General features: G+C 38.9%; 1 protein-coding gene across 1 annotated transcript in view; it reads left to right on the forward strand.

The window, feature by feature from the left end:
• The first annotated feature begins 3,386 nt into the window (after nt 1-3,386).
• The window catches only part of TMEM39A (transmembrane protein 39A), a 31,239-nt gene continuing 17,070 nt past the window's right edge, over nt 3,387-17,555 (forward strand). Inside the window, exons 1-4 of the mRNA XM_047099486.1 lie at nt 3,387-3,664; nt 4,847-5,033; nt 10,218-10,440; nt 16,310-16,393. Coding sequence (XP_046955442.1) covers nt 4,921-5,033; nt 10,218-10,440; nt 16,310-16,393 — 420 coding nt within the window. The 5' untranslated portion in view covers nt 3,387-3,664; nt 4,847-4,920. The remainder of the gene's footprint in view (nt 3,665-4,846; nt 5,034-10,217; nt 10,441-16,309; nt 16,394-17,555) is intronic.

A 17,555-nucleotide genomic window follows, 5' to 3' on the forward strand; every position in this document is an offset into this window, starting at 1 on the left:
TCAAACTGCCTCTTATTAAATAGTGTAGATTTGTTGAGTACCTGAATATGTACAGCACTTTTAGAACTCAAGGGTTGGAAAATAGTATAGAACAAATCTCTTTGTAATAGGAATTTTTATCTTATAACAATTGAAGTGACTTAAACATGGGAAAAATCTGTGGGTAACATTATACGGGACAGTATATGTGTATAGTTACACATAGGTATATATAATAATCATACAAGTATTTATTCACTGTCTAAAATGTACAAGGCAACATTCTAGGCTCTGGAAATACATGAAAGTATGAGAGATGAGATCTGTGTCCTTGAGTTTAGAACTGGTGGGAAGACAAATACACTTCCCCAGAGATTATTTATAACATAAGGCAATATGTAATTGCTATTGGCTTCAGTAGAGAGAAAGAAAGATCAATGTGAGATGGAAATTTGGAAAAGGGCAGGGGTATATTGAAATGAAAAGGAAATATTACAGTTAAGGAATAGTGTGCTGGAGACACTAAAAATGGGGAGCCATAATTTGCAGAAGGTCAGGGTAGAACATAGATTGATAGTAGTAGAGATGGTAGTAGGATGCACATTGAGGAGTTGTGGAAGATAAAATAATGTTAATTAGCTAGGACTGGGTTATATCACTCACTTCGGGGGAGTGAGTAGGCAAGAAGAGAAAATGGATCCTCAACACTATATTATACAAGACTTCTTCAGGGATCCAAATGAAACCTTGAAATTTGTTGCTTCTACTTTAGGAAGACGTGTAGTACGTCAAAATCAATGGTTCATCAAAAGCACATAACTAGGGCACCTGGGTGTCTCAGTTGGTTAAGCATCTGACTCTTGATTTCAGTTCAGATCATGATCTCACAGTTCATGGGCTCGAGCCCCACATCAGGCTCTCTGCTGATGGTGCAGAACCTGCTTGGGATTCTCTCTCTCTTCTCTCTGCCCCTCCCCCTGCTTGTGCTCTCTCTCTCTCTTTCTCAAAATAAATAAATAAATGTTTAAAAAGCACATAACTAAAACAATGTGTTATGTAGACAAACACCACAGTAACCTCTTCAAAGGTAGTCTAAAATGAATATAGTGGAGAATAATTTTTAAAACTTTAATAAGAGTTTTTATTTTCCATAATTTCAGTTTTCTGTCAGACGAAAATGGAAATAACCTTCTATTATAATGTCTTTAAAACGAGAATAAATCAATATTTTCTGCAACTTTACAATGTTTATGTGGAAGAGCATCAAGAGATTGGGAGATAGGCTGCATGTGAACCCCCAAAAATAATTGTCTCATTTTCCTAACAGATGAGATAGTTTATTCCAGTGGTTCCCATATGTAAATAAGCAGAATCCTAGAGCTATGAAAATCACAGATTTCTGAGTCCTGTGCCCGCCACTAATTTAAGATGTAAAAAATCTGGTTTGAAAGACCCTCCATGTTCAAGCTCTTCCTGCTCTTCAAATTCAAGTCATGCCACATTCTCCTTTGCTCACCATGACCTAGCTATACAGCTTTGTGTTGTTTCTCAAACATGCCAAGCTCTAACACACTTTAGAATTTCTGCATAAGTTTTGTTTTCTATCTTGACTGCTTTTCCCTCCCATCTTTGCCTCTGGTTCCTTCCCAACATTCAGGCTTCTACTGAAATACCATTCCCTCAAACACATATCCCCTCAAAATGGCACCTTCCTTATATTCTACCTTAGCCCCTGTTTGTCTCCATAATACTAATAACGTATTTTATTTATTAAATGCTTCCTGCACTAGAATATAAGTCCAGGAGGTCAGGAACATATCTGTCTTGTTCACTAAGACAATGCCTGGTACACAGTAGGCGCTAAATAAATACTTGCTGAATGAATGGAGGATGCTGGGGAGCCAACAGAAAAGTGGCAAAGGAATTTCAATGTAGCAAGCCAGGAAGCAGTTAACAGAGCAAATATAAAATAAATGTACAAAATTATGAAAATATGTAATAATCTATGTTGAGTTTTACATATTCATGAATGAAAGTTCTGTAGTACCTTAGGACAGTAAAAATATTTGGAATATTACTAACTTTAATGGTTTTGATATCGGTCATTCTGGCTCTAAATTCTGGCTTTGCCACTTATTAGTGCGGTTATTTTCAACAAGTTATTTAACTTCTCTTAAAACTTGTTTCCTCTGTAAAATAGGAACAATGATAACATCAAAGCAATATGAGATTTAAATGAAATATGTAAAGGCACTAGTCTAGTGCCTGGCACCGCAACGACTCTCAATAAAGATTAACTAATCATGTATTCCACAGAGAGGGCTTTCTCTTAAGGTGCTTAACATCTCTGGAGCGCGAGATCTCATATACCTACTCTTTTTGACACTTTTACTCTTTTTCTAATAGTAAACTATTGGCAGTTTCTGATTCATCATATTACCCACCATTTTACTTTTTTATGTCACTTCCTTTACTAAAAGCTAGCCTTTCATGAAAACCTATTCATTCTTGCAGTTTTCCCTTTAAACCCCAAGCTTGCTGTGTCTTTCTTGGTAACTGCGCCAACACCATCCCCCAGAATTTATTACACTGAATTGCATGCTAATATCTGGACTTTGGGCATACTTTTAAAAAATGGTTTTTTTTTAATGTTTATTTTTGAGAGCGACAGAGAGAGCATGAGCAGGAGGGGGAGGGGTAGAGAGAGACACACACACACACAGAATCTGAAGCAGACTCCAGGCTCTGAGATGTCAACACAGAGCCTGACGGGGAGGGGGAGGGAGGGAGGCTCGAACCCACAAACCGCGAGATCATGACCTGAGCCGAACTAGGAGGCTCAACCAACTGAGCCACCCAGGCACCCCTGGGCATACTTTTAATGTTGCATTTACTGTAATTGTAATGACTGTGTTTTCCTGGTGTCTCGCCTCTTTCAATAGACTGAGCAATCTGTAGTATTAACTCCAGCATCCATCCAGTCCTTTAATTCACATACAATAGACGCAGACTGGATGATGAAGCAGGACATCGCGACTTGAACTCCTTTATCTGGCGGTGACGTGACCGTGGGTGACGGCTCCGAATCTCCTCCGTCTGTAAAATTGGGACGATAACTTGTACGTAGCTGTTAAGGAGAGTCCAAGAGACACAATAAGGACCCCTAGCATGGTGCCAACGCATCGTAGAAGTCCAGGAAGGAAATACTTCGGCCAGCGTTGGCTGGGTAGGTTGGACCACAAGCCAATGAAGAAGGAGAGTCCCACTGCGCAGGTGCATGCAGGAGTGGGTGGGGTGCTGGCTCTTCATACTGCAAGAGCAGTTCCGGGGGCCAGCTAGACGCTGGGGCAGCGGGCGGTCGCGGAGCTGACGTCATTGCCGTGCGCTGCCACGTCTGCTCAGCTCCGCGGTAATGGAGGCTGAGGTTGAGTGCTGACGGGGCCGGGCGCTTCCTTTAGCTTTAGCTCTGGCTCTGACTCTGGCACTGACCTGGGGCTGGGGCGGGGGCTGGCAGCCCGAAGCCTGGACACCTTTTCTCAACTTTCCGGGCGGGGACGGCCTGCGGACAAGCAGCTCGTTTGGAGCTCTTCAACGCGGGGAGGGAATTCTCTTGCCTGGGGTCCAGCCTGTAAAGCCGCCGCCTCCTCCCAGGGATCCCGCCCCACCGGCTGGGCCTCCTCCATGCGTGAGTATTCCCGCATGTACAGTATGCGCTGTCCGACTGCCCGGCGTGCTTCGGTCCTCTGGGTTGCGCCGCGGGAACCTCTTTGTCGTTTGTCCCCTCTTAGGGGCCAGTCTGTTGAAGTTTGTGGTCTCTTGCCATTTGCCTTCCTTCACCTCATCCCCTCGCCTATTCTATCCCAGTTTTTTGCTTCACACTTTTCTTTCCCTCGTTAACTGAGCAAGGACCAGCAGTCCTTACATCTAGCGGTTTGAATGTTTTGTCTTACCTGGGGTTTCTTAGTCTACCGCCGAAGGCTGTTAGGAATAAGGAATATCGGATCAATCTGCAGTAACGTTTGAAAACAAGGTTTTTTTCCAGGATGTCGTTTTTAAGTTGTATTATTTAGGAAGTAGATTTTGGTGTACGTATTGGCAGAGCCATGTTTTTGCCGTAAATTGATCAAGATACAGTTTCTTTTCGATTGTGGGGGGGCGGTCTTTATCTGTTATTTGCCTTTTAATCCTGCAGTTTCAGTAATTTTTAAATGATTTCACACCAGTATAGTGGCCATCCACTATAGCTCTTTCTAATATTTACACTCTAACATATGGAGTTACAACTTGAACAATTCTTTAAAAGACTTAAAAGGCCAACTGGTGTACTTTAATCCATCTTTGTCGGTCCTGACAATCACCTCTGTAGGACAAGGAACACTTTTGAAGAAACAAACTCAGAGGTAAAGTGACTCAGTTACAGTCAGATAATATGTGGCACATCTGATCTCAGAACCCAGATCCCTTGATAACAAAGCACAACATTTTGGACAGTGGTGATTCTCCTGTATTTCAGGTAGTTCACTGTGAAATATCTGTAATATTGAATTGGAAATGTGTTTGTTAGGTGTTTCTTGTTAACTTCTACCTGATTGTAATATTTTTCATATGACACAAGTCAGCTGACAAAAGACACAAATTGTGACTTAACCTAATGCTGACCAGAGCTTAGATCACAACTTAGGCTTCTGACCCATTAGAGTTTGCGTAGTCCTTTCATCAAAGTAAAGTAGGTAATAGACCCTGGGGGAGCATTTATTTGAAAATCTAGTTTTACAAGGCCTACTCATTCAGTTTTTCTGGTTGTTTTGTTACCTTGACTAGTTTAAAAATAGTAAACTGATGTTTAAATGTCTTTTCTTTTGTTCAGAGTTGAAACAGGTTGACAGCCATTAACCTGGATTGCAACTACAGGTGGCACTGGAAGCAGATTGGTTCCCGGACATGCCCGGTGGAAGGAGGGGCCCTAGTCGGCAGCAGCTAAGCCGTACAGCTTTACCTTCTTTACAGACTTTGGTTGGTGGGGGCTGTGGCAATGGAACAGGCCTGAGGAACAGGTAAAGAAGAAATAAGACTATGCATAATTTGTAATATCCTATGATCAGTATGACAGCAGTCATCATGCTATTATGATAATTTGCTTATCAAGATTATTTGTAGCAATGCTGCCCTTGAAGATTGAAAGCTCAGTATTTCAGAGTACTTTGGAGTGGAAAGTTGTGATATGGGGCCCACAAAGTGAAAGTAGTCCTGTTCTTACAGCTGATAATTCAAATTCTAGTCATCACCTTTTTTAGCCATTAAAAGAAGGGAGAAGTGAATTTAAAGTATAAGACAAATGTGGTTGTTTAACTACTTACTAACATTCTTTTTTTGGACAGGGGAGGACAAATTAAAACTGACAGTTAATGTGAAATTCTAAAACTGTAAGTCATATTCTATCAAGGATCTTACAAATTATTTTCTTCAAAAAATTGTTTGAGGGGCGCCTGGGTGGCGCAGTCGGTTAAGCGTCCGACTTCAGCCAGGTCACGATCTCGCGGTCCGCGAGTTCGAGCCCCACGTCGGGCTCTGGGCTGATGGCTCAGAGCCTGGAGCCTGTTTCTGATTCTGTGTCTCCCTCTCTCTCTGCCCCTCCCCCGTTCATGCTCTGTCTCTGTCCCAAAAATAAATAAACGTTGAAAAAAAAATTAAAAAAAAATTGTTTGAAATGAATAAACTATCAGTTGTAACCCAAACATTGTAAGACTTATCTCATGTTGTATGAGAGTAAAGAATTTGGCCTTTTTAATGGAAATTTATCTTTGTTCCTAATTTTCAGAAGTTAGGATGGATTATTTCTAATCCTATCCAGGGTAACTCACTTCATGAGGAGTTTCAGTCATATAGCAGTGGAAAGAGATGGCTTTTACTTTATCAAGTGTTTGATCAAGATAACTTTTGTCACGTAATTTCTGCTTCCTTTCTAAATAGAGTTTTCTCTTGCTTGGATTCTAGTTTTCAGTATTACTAGCAATCTGGACTCTTGTTGCCTTTTCAGCCTTCCTGATGTTTTTTGTGCACTTCTCTCTTCCTGGCACTTTTTATGGCTTGAAAAGTCACTAAAATTATTATTGAATTATGTTGTGACACTTTTACCTACAGAGGTTATTTTGGAAGGTGGTTCTGTATTTGTTTCTTGATGGGAAAGAAGCAGCCTAGAATAGGTTATTACATACCACCTAGAAAGGATTATAAGAAATATGGATAATAGCAGTGGTAGGTGGCCTAGAAAATAGTTTTAGGAAGAATGTGTACAAAGTAAGACAGAATCCAGACTAGAGAACTCACTTCTGGAGTGTCTGTAGAGTACTAATAGATAATTGCTTAAGTGTGATATAATTTTGGATGATATATTTGATTCTGCAAGATACAGGTCAGCTGGAGAAGAGAACATTTGCCTGTATTTGGTAGGTGTTTGTGGCCTGATTGGTGAAGTTAACTTGAGAATGTCAAAGAGCTAGATGAGTGACACAATCAAGATTGAAATCCAGGGGCGCTTGGGTAGCTCAGTTGCTTAAGCATTAGACTTCAGCTCAGATCATGATCCCATGGTCTCATGGTTCATGAGTTCAAGCCCCACATCAGGCTCTGCAATAGCGCAGAGCCCTACTGTGTCTCCATCCCTCTCTCTCTCTGCCCCTGCCCTACTTGTGCACGTGCGCTTTCTCTCTCTCTCTCTCTCTCTCTCAAAAATGAACGTTAAAAAAAGGTTGAATTCTGTAGTTCCCTGTCCTCCTTTTTTCTTATGGGGAGCAGGAATTTGTTCATAGGAAAAGTGCTTCAATGATTGCCTTCTAAAGAAGAAGAATATGCTGTGAATTTCTGAGTTTCCTGGAGAGCTTTTAGTTGAAGGAGAATCTTATTTGAGAAAGACTAAGAGTGATTTTTTTCTTTGTTTTATCCTTGCTTATACTTTGTTATGTCCAAATGATCACTGCTTTCTCCATCCCTTCTAATTCTTCTTTATTCCTTGGAATCTTTCTTGCTGTATCCATATGCTTAGCTAAAACCTTGGTAAAAACCTTGGGTGTTAAGTCTCTAATGAGCCTTCCTGATAGACAGCATTTCACATGTGTTGTCACAGGTATTTGCTCAAGGATTTAAGTGGGTCCTAAATGACTCCACTGAAAAGGACTCTTGGAAGTTTGCACCTGGTTTCCTCCAAACTTTACCCATGTACCTATTCCCTCTGCTGATTTTGATTTGTATCCTTTTGTTGTAATAAATCTTAGCTGTGAACATAACTATATGCCAAGCCCTTTGAATTTTCCTAGTGAACCTCAAGCCTGGGCATGATTTAGGGACCTGTAGCATAATTTGAAAGAGAATATTCTATGTTAACATTGAAAATAATTCTTTAAAGAGAATCTATTCTAACTCTTGTATTACAGGTGAAGAAACTGAGGCTCAAGAATATAAAGTTACTTTCTCAAAGACTACAGCTGATCTGTTTAGACTAGGACTACCCACATTGTATCTCAGACATTTGTGTTATTTTGCTTTTTTCGCATCTATTTTTATATCCTGTTAGAAAAATAATACTTTTATTATTATTTAATAATACTATTTATAATACTATTATTTAATAATATTATTATTTTATTACTCTAATTTTTTGAGATGTATAGACAAAGTCTGTTTATTTTAGCTGCCTTTTTTTAAGAACTTTGATCTTACCTCCTCTTAAGTTTTCAAATTAGAATAAAACTCTTTTTCCCCTCAGATGCTCTACATCACTTTATTTGACCTTTGTCTCTTTGTTTTTTGAAGTATAATAGCCAAGGCTGTATAGAATATCACAATTGTAGATCTTCTGCACTTTGTTTTGAATATTTCTTGAAGCCCAGCATTTTATTGAATTTGTTAACTGCAGAAGCACATTTGTCTTCTTTACTTGGGAAAAACTGTCAGAACCTTTTTAACCTTTAAATAATAGCAAATAATTTAGCATGCTTTCTCCTTTCATGTATTTTTGACTGAAGAAGAATAAGAATTTTCAGCATGTTCTAGAGTAGAGGCTCTTAACCTTGTAACTTCTCATCAGAATTTATTTCCTTATCTCATTGATTATTAACTGGGGAGAGGGAATGGCTTGGCTGTTGGCATTAATCCCCTTCATTGAAGTCCACCAACTTGTACAACTGCACACCTTTCACATTTTATTCTGTGTGAGTGCACCTCTTGGAATTGTGCGGTGGCGCATGTCCCATAACACACTGGAGGGCTATGGTATGATAATTATGGGTTTATGATTGAGCAGGTAAGGTTATGAGACCTACTGGTAATTCACAACCTACTCACTGGTAAGCTTGTTCTATTGGAGTATGCTCTGGGAATGAGAGGAAGAAACTTTTACAGTTTTTACCTACCCTCCCCCCATTCCTGTTCTTCCCTTCTAGCTCTTCTGAGATTCTGCCATGGTATTCTTAACTGTTGAGAATGAGCAGAGTTCATATTCCCATGAGTCACTTAAAGTACTGTAAATGTCACATACTAATGCTACAATTCTATATTTGGGAATCTTAGAGTAGAACGGCAATGCTGATATTGTTCCCTCTCTAGAATATTCTTTGGAAATATCTGAACCGAGCCTCTTTTCCTTGGTGTGTAAACAAAAGTAGACCTTAAATCTCTGTAACTATTCCCAGGCATATAAACAATTGAAAAGTTTATTCCTTACCCCCCCCCCCCCACCGGCCCCATGTTATCATTTTAGATAGCCCAGCTATTTCTGACCTATAAAAAATCCGGGAGGAAAGAACAGCAAGAAGATGGGGATTAAAATCTCCATATTTTAATTTGTGTTTTAAAAGATACCTCTTTTGTGACTATATATTAGTCTGCTGTCTTCTCAACATAAAGGTATATATGTGCAGTGAACTAGGAAAAGTACAGTCTCTGTTCTTAAGATTATGATTTAATAGACAAAGCATAGATGTATACAAAAATAATGTAACAGTAATGGAAAGTACAATAATAAAGGCATAATTTAGATATGGTGGCATAGAGGTGAGGTGAATTAGTTTTGACTGAGTGACTCATAGTAAGCTGCACGGAGGATATGCTTGATCATTTAAAGAAAGTCCTGAAGGGGGCGCCTGGGTAGCTCAGTCGGTTGACCTCTGACTTCAGCTTAGGTCATTATCTCGCAGTTGACGAGTTCGAGCCCCGTGTCATGATCTCATGGTTTGTGGGTTTTAGCCCCATGTCAGGCTCTGTGCTGACAGCTCAGAGCCTGGAGCCTGCTTCAGATTCTGTGTCTCCCTCTCTGCCCCTCCCCTGCTCATGCTTTGTCTCTCTCCGTCTCAAAAATAAATAAACATTTAAAAAAAAAAAAAAGTCTTGAAGCATTTTGTCAGTAAATGTGTAAGTGAGAGGTTAAGGAAGGTGGTTTTGAATGGTATTGCTGGTGAAAGGAATAGCATGTACAAAAGAATAGCATGTATGTTCACAGACAGCAAATAGCATGGGTATTCTATAGGTTGCATATGGAGGCGTGATAAGAGATGAGGCTAATCTGTTAAGTAGAGAGCCTCATAGGACATACTGAAAATTTCTGGATATTATCCTGTTGGCAGTAGAGAGCCATTAAAGAGTTTTAGACAAGACAGTAACACTATCAATTTCACTTTAGAAAGATCTCTGAAGGCAGGTTGGAGAATTTAATAGAGTTAATTTTAAGGAGATTACTTCAATAGTTTAGGTAAAAAATGGTAACTGCTTGAACTAAGGCATTGGGTTTAGAGAGGAGGGTACAGTGTAGAAAAAGTTTTACAAAGTGGAATATATAAGATTTAGAGAGTGATTAGGTATGGAGAGGCAGAGGAAAGTTCTAATATGACTCCCAAGTTTCTGATTTTGGCAGCTACTGAGTGGGCCATGAACTAGGATCAAGACTATAGGAGGAAGAACACAGCAATGTCCAGTAGATAGCATGATAATGTGGGTTTGAAACTCAGCGGTGAGCTCTATGGAGAAAAATTTTAGTTTTCAGCACATTGGAGATCATGGAAGCTGTGGCCACATGTTAGATCACTGAGAGAGTGTGCATAGAGGGAGAGACAAGTAGGACATCCTAGGAGAGAGTTTGGGGGAAGGCCAACAGCTAAAAGGTTAATGGGGAAGGAAGCAGGGTCCTTTTATGCTCTATAACTCTGAAAGCTGTCACCATTTGAGTTAACCGTAGTTTTCTTTTTCAGGAATGGTAGTGCTATTGGCCTTCCGGTCCCACCTATCACAGCCTTAATCACCCCAGGTCCTGTTCGTCATTGCCAAATTCCTGATTTGCCTGTGGATGGGAGCCTGCTCTTTGAATTTCTCTTTTTCATCTACCTGCTGGTTGCTCTGTTCATCCAATACATCAATATCTATAAAACAGTGTGGTGGTATCCTTATAATCATCCTGCTTCTTGTACTTCACTGGTAAGTCTTAATAGGCCTTTATGTGACTTAACCAAGAAACTAGTGGAAAGCCTATGTGTACAGATTACTTGTCTTCATAATTTTTCTTTCAATAAAATGTTTTTCTGTTAAACCACAGATTACTTTAAAAACTAATCTCATAAGATTGTTAAAATATAAATATCTGTCTTTGGTCCTTGACCAGACAAAGTAAAAATATAAATGAAATATAAATGAAAATACAAAAAACATTTAAATAATTCGTTACAATAATATCAAGAAAGAGTTTTGATACTTAGCTTTCTTTACACTGTCTTAAATTTGTTGGATATTTAAGGTGCCATTATGATTAAATTCTAGGAAATTTATCTTTTTAATGGCTATTTTAGGATAATGGCTGCTTCTATAACAGATAAACCTAAAATTGTATAATGCTTCAAACACGTAATATCTGAGGCAGTTGTTTTGGTTCACAGGATTAGCACGCTTCCATGTGGTCAGTCAGGGGACCCAGATGGAGACTCTTGTGTCTTCCAGTATGTGGCTTCCAAGGTGGCTGTGGTCCATCTCCGTCAGCCAGAAAGGGGAAAGAGCATAGGGAAGTATGAAGGAGAGTTTCTTGTGGGCCAGGCTCACATCATTGTCACATGCTTCCACTCCTAACTGCAAGGAGGCTAGAAATTATAGTCCTTTCATAGGTTTTATTGTTATGATGAATAAAATTGGGCGCTGTTACAAAAATAAAATGGAGACAAAGACTATCTTTGCTGAAGTATGTCAGAATATATTGTAGGTTTCTTCTGTGATCTTTCCATTTCTTTAGGAGAGCTGGGACAATCTCAGTGCAGAGAAGGTTCTCCATAGATGGGTATATAAAGTAACAAGTAAGGGTGCTCAGGTTACTTGATAGGTAAGTGGTTGGCAGTGGCAGATTTGGGTGGGTAGTGGAGATACTCTAGGAGAAAGAAGACTATTGTGCTGGGTAGTTTATGTATCTGGGACTTAGCAAGATTAGAAAACTTCCTTGGCCTGGTAAACATAGGACTCAAATGTGGACCAAAATCTTCAAAATGATATGGGAAGGGAATAAACATTAAACAAAACAAAACAAAACTTGTATCATTTGGTTGTTCCTGGAATTAACTATTAAGAATTTTCTTTCCGGGGACTCTGGGTGGCTCAGTTGGTTAAGTGACTGACTCTTGGTTTCAGCTTGGGTCATAATCTCATGGTTTGTGAATTTGAGCCCTGCATGAGGCTCCACACTGAAGCCCTGCTTGGGATTCTCTCTCTCTCTCTCTGTCTCTCTCTCTCTGTCTCTCTCCTTCTCCCTCTTCCTCTCCCCCCCCCATCTTTCTCTCTTTACTCCTTCCCCACTCATCCTCGCTGTCTCTCAAAATAAGTAAACTTTAAAAAAAAGAATTTTCGGGTCACCTGGGTAGCTCTGTTGGTTAACCATCCAAGTTCGACTCAGGTCATTATCTCCCGGTTCATGGGTTTAAGCCCTATGTTGGGCTCTTCGCTGATAGCTCAGAGCCTGGATCCTGCTTTGGATTCTATGTCTCCTCTCTTCTCTCCTGTCTGTCTGTCTGTGTCTCTCTCTCTCTCTCTCTCAAAAATAAATAAATATTAAAAAAAAAATTTCTTTGCATATTGATGATACACCTACTTAATACCAAGTAAGAGAATTTTGGTTTATTTAAGAATTGTAACGATTTGGCACAGCTCTCGTGAGCTCACTTGCTCTTACATATCAAGAGTGTACTTTGTGGTTTAATAAACTTTCCTGCTTGTGTTATTCCAAAAAAAAAAAAAAAAAAAACTTGTAATGATTCAGTGCCAAATTGTGTGCTTTTTTTTTTTTTTAATAGCCTTTTCTCCTGGATTATGAATTTATTGAGTGCAGGAACTGTACTTTACCCTTCTTTGGCCATGTTGTTGTAAAATGAAGAGGTTGGATTAGATGATCTTTAAGGCTTCTTCCAGCTATGTAGCTCTTTAAGTAAATTCCTCGCTATCTTAACGATGACATTGACAAACATTCATTGCTTACTATTCTTTGCAAGTATTATCTTATTTACTCCTTCTAAAAACAGGTACTACTTTCTGGTTCCCATTTTATAAATGAGAAATACGAGATCTAAAGATTGCAAAGCTGGCTCAAAATCACAGTAGTGACAGAGTGAGTGCTCACTCAATGCTATGCTTTACTTTTTGTATTTATTCTGTATTTACTCCATAAGTACTTGCTGGGTAGTTCATTATTCAGTTTTCACTTTGCCATTCCATGGAAACTTCTCAGTTGTTAAATTCGTAAGCTGATCAGAGAACTCTTCTCTCAGTCAAATGTTTCTGGCAAGAGTTCTTTTAAAAGTCCCCTACAAATGTTGCCTTGCAACAAAGGGAGCCAGTGCTCCTGTCATAATCAGGAAGCTACTACTATAGCTGCTGAGTCCAGAATTATGCTTCTTTTGCTCTGACTCATAACAACAAAAATGAGTGCCTTTTACCCTGCCCCATTTCACTCAGTTCTGAATTCAGATTTTATGTAATGCTTATGGTTGGCAGAAACTAAGTCAAATCTAGAACTTCAGTTGTAAGAAAGTCTGGAAATGTAGTTTTTAGCTTTCTGGTCTGTGCAGTAGAGGAAAGCACACTTAAAACAGGTTATTCTGTGGATTGGCTCACTTATCTGCCATATATGGTCCTAGCTCACACAAAATTTAAAGTTCACTTGTGAAGCAAAGAATAACAACTGTGGAACAGCAAGTAAGATTTTAGCCCATCCATCTGAGAGGGGCCTGATTCAGTGAGCTGTTCAAAGATGAATGGGCTCCAGAGACCTAGTTACTTCCTGTGACTGAAGGTATTCAAACATAGCAGATGGCTATGTGACTGGGATGCTCTAGAAGGGACTTAGATCTCAACTAGTGGTCTTTTTTTATTATGTGTGTCTGACTCAGAAATTTGTCAGACTTATATATTAGGTTTTTCTTTTTCCATTTCAAAATCTTAATAATTATCTAAAAGAAAATGTAGACCCCCTGAATAAGTAAAGTATTGTTCTAGCTATCAAGACATTAGCTGAGTAAATTTTAACCCTAAGAAACATAAAAACTAGAAGTAGCATAGTAAACTATTCAAAATAGTCAGGAGTGAAGGGTGATTAATCAGATATTCTGGTTTACAGGATTACCAGTTTTCGGTGATTCAGAATATAACAAAATTTGCTTAACAATATGATACATTAGGCACTTAAATCTTTTGATACAAAAATGTCTTAGATGGACTGGTGATAGTCCATAAATAAGACCATAAATAAGACCCTCAAACATTAGGTAGGGGGTGTAGTAAATTTGTTTGCATTATTTTGGAGGAGTGGGGTGAGCAAGAAGGAGTCTCAAAGCTAAGAGGGTATAGGGGTACCTGGGTGGCTCAGTTGGCTAGATGTCCAACTCTGATTTTGGCTCAGGTTGTAATCTCAAGGTTCATGGGATCAAGCCCTGTGTCCGGCTCTGCGCTTACAGTGCAGAGCCTGCTTGGGATTCTCTCTCCCTCTCTCTGTGCCTGTGTGTGTGCTCTCTCAAAAATAAATAAATGTTAAAAAAAAAAAAAGCTAAGGGGCGCCTGGGTGGCCCAGTTGGCTGGACATCCAGCTTCGGCTCAGGTCATGATCATATGACTTGTAGGTTCGGGCCCTGTGTCGCGCTCTGTGCTGATGGCTCAGAGCCTGGATCCTGCTTCAGATTCTGAGTTTCCATCTCTCTCTGCCCTTCTCCCACTCACATTCTGTCTCTCTCTCTCAAACGTTAAAAAATTTTTAAATATGGGGGACCTGGGTGGCTCAGTCGGTTGAGCGTCCGACTTCAGCTCGAGTCATGATCTCACAGTTCGTGAGTTCCAACTGTGAGTTCAAGCCCAGCATCAGGCTCTATGCTGACAGTGCAGAGCCTGGAGCCTGCTTCAGATTCTGTGTCTCCCTCTCTCTCTCTGCCCCTTGCCTGCTCACACTCTGTCTCTCTGTCCCTCAAAAAAAACAAACATTAAAAAAATTTTTTTAAATAATATATGTAAACTCAATCTTTTGTTGCTCATTACCTCATTCCAGCCCTCTTGCTGATTTTCAGACCCATCAGCATATATATTCCTGTCTTAGGGCTTCTGTGATTGCTTTTCCCTCTTCCTGGTGCTCTCTGCCCTCAGCTCTTGTCGTGGGTGATGCTTTTTTGTCATTCAGCTCCCAATCCAAATGCCACAGTCTCAGAGATGTCCTCCCTAACCAACAATTTAAGTTGACTCTGCACCTCTCATCCCAGTTATTATTTATCATGGTCTTATTTCTTGGGAGCAGTTATAACTGTCTAAAATGCTTTTGCTTGTTAGCTTGTCATTGCCCTTACACTTAAACAAATTTATGAAAGATATGGCTTTAGCTGCTGTAAGAGGGTGGCTAAAGCAGAATAGAACTTTATTTCCTTATGAAATAAGAATTAAGCAGGTGAGGGGCATCTGGGTGGTTCAGTCAGTAGAGCATCAGCTCTTGGTTTTGGCTTAGGTTACAATCTCACAGTTTGTGGGATCAAGCCCCACATTGGGCTCTGCACTGACAGAGCAGAGCCTACTTGGGATTCTCTCTCTCTCTCTCTCTGCCTCTCCCCTGCTTGTGATCTCTCATGCTCTCTTTCTCAAAATAAATTAAAAAAAAAAATTAAGTAGGTGATATGCCAGTGTGGCACCTCTTTGTTTCTATTGCTCTGCCAGCTCCAACATGCTTCTTCCAAATCATAGTCCAAGATAGCTACTCTGACTCCTGTCAGCACATATGGCCAGCAGGAAGGAGGAAAGGAGAAAGACAGCTCTTTCCTTTAAGGGCATGGCTTGGAAGTTATATATATCACTTCGTTCACATCCCTTAGCTATAAGTAGTTTTTGCAAGGGAGGCATGGAAATAAACCTGTAGTTAGCTAGGAGTCAGTGCCCACTTAAATTTGACTATGATGGCAGAAGAGACAACTAGTAATCTCTGCTATCCCCTTTGCCTCTCACAGCACAATAAAAAGTAAGATCCAGGAGAGCAGGAACCTTGTCTGTCATTCTTCAGCAGTGTATCGTCAGTATCAAGAAGAGTACTTGGAGCACATTGTGGGTGCCCAGAACATATTTACTGACTGAATTAAATTCAGCTTTTGAAGAAGGACTGTGGAAAGCTATTGACCTTTTGACCATCAAGATGAAAATACATCCCAGTTTTGTTTGTTGCTAATGATTTTTCATTTTGCTTATTATTTATATAGGCTTAGAATTAGAAGGAACCATATGCAACATCTAGATAATGCTGTCATTTCTTAGGAAGAAGAGATCAAATAGAGGACACGTTGTTAAAATCAAGTTAAAGAGAAAGACCAAAGTGAATATAATTGATATATCAGCCAGGAGGGAGTTTAGGTTAGTAGATGCCCAATTAGATTAACATAAGCTTGCATAGAGAGACCAAAAATATTAACTCCTGAACGCTAAGAGTTCCGTCTCATCCATTACATTTCACACTTACTATAAATATGGCATTTTAAATAAGTTATTCTTGCTATAATTCTGCAAGTTATCACTTTTTAACTCAAAGCTATAGTCTTTTCCTTTCAACACAGTAAACTTTCAAAGAAAGGAGAGGAATACATTCCAGATAGTTTAAAATAGTGTTTGTAAAGTTAAAGCAGTTTTTCATGAAAGGAGAAATAGAAGGTAGGTAGTCTCTTTAAGAGCTTTTAAATTCTTGTGGTCTGTATATGTAAGGTGATGTAAGGAAGGTCTTTTGAGGGGGCAAACAGTTTGGTGTAATATTTGCAGCCAGATACACATATTTCTTTCTGATGTGATTTGTTTCTCTTAACAGAATTTTCATCTCATTGATTACCACCTGGCAGCATTCATCACAGTGATGCTTGCAAGGAGGCTTGTATGGGCCCTCATCTCAGAGGTAACAGCTCTATAACACTATATTTTATCACTTGGAGCTAGATTAGTTATTAAGATGGATTCAAGCTGAATATGTGACGTGTCCAAATATAATTGACTATAATTACACATTAATTTCTTTACTTCCACATGAGTTGTGCTAGTTATTTTTAAAAGGTTTTCCTACAATATGTTTAAAATTCAGTGTCCTGTGTTCAAGAGAACAGTTATAAATCTCATTTGTTTGATAGGAGCTTATTTATAGTTTCCAACTTCTTCGATATAACCTTTCTTATTTTAGTAGTTATAGTAAAAATAGGATGAATTTTAAATAACTATTGATATGAAGAGTTATATATAAATGAACAGTTGCATCTAAAACTTTGTTTTAGGTAACATTTACTTGAAGTTATATACCATTTGTGGAGTTGCTAGCAAGAGATACTTGTTTGAGTTTATTAAAACTTGGAATTTTAAAATGACAACATCCAAATTTGCATAAGACTAATATTAAAGATTAGAATCTTAATGGACAATAGAGGAAGGACTTGGGACGTTAATGTCTTTTTTAAATTACATGTTGTTGGTATAAATGGCCATTGGTAATTATTCTTTAATATATTTGTAAACTCCAGTGAAGGAGGTAAAATGTGTTCTCTTAAGATTTTGTTATCTTATGCCCTATAAATGATTATGAAAACAAAAACAAAAAATCTTAACTGAAGTGACTAAGAATTTTAATTTTGGAGTTTATAATTTAATGTATAGTTTTAAGTAAATAGTTACTGTAATTACAGATAACTGAGAGTCAACTTTTTTCCTTCCAAAACATGCATGTTTTGTCTTTGTGTCTATAAGCTCTAATTTTCAGGAACCTTATTTCTTGTGAGCACAGAGTAAGTGCAGATGTTAAGTCATAACCTGAAAGGCATTTGAAATTAACCAAAAGTAGGATTCCCTGTTTTTTCACAGCGGGAAAGCCTGTCTAAAACCTTTTCTCCCAGGTTCGTTATTTAGATCATAAAAATAGATGCTTGCCTTTGGATATATTAAAATCTGTTCTTTCTTTAGAGGAACTCAGTGGAGTTTTATGTTTTTATCTGTGAAAACTGGCAGGATTTTGTTTCATCTCTTCAATTACTTAGAAATGGTACTTGTTTATGCCAAATTAGTATGTCCAGCTA

Source organism: Lynx rufus, unplaced genomic scaffold, assembly GCF_022079265.1.
Source record: "Lynx rufus isolate CCGP_SWC_20201006 ecotype Redwood Valley unplaced genomic scaffold, mLynRuf1.p SCAF_5, whole genome shotgun sequence".
Lineage (NCBI taxonomy): Eukaryota > Metazoa > Chordata > Mammalia > Carnivora > Felidae > Lynx > Lynx rufus.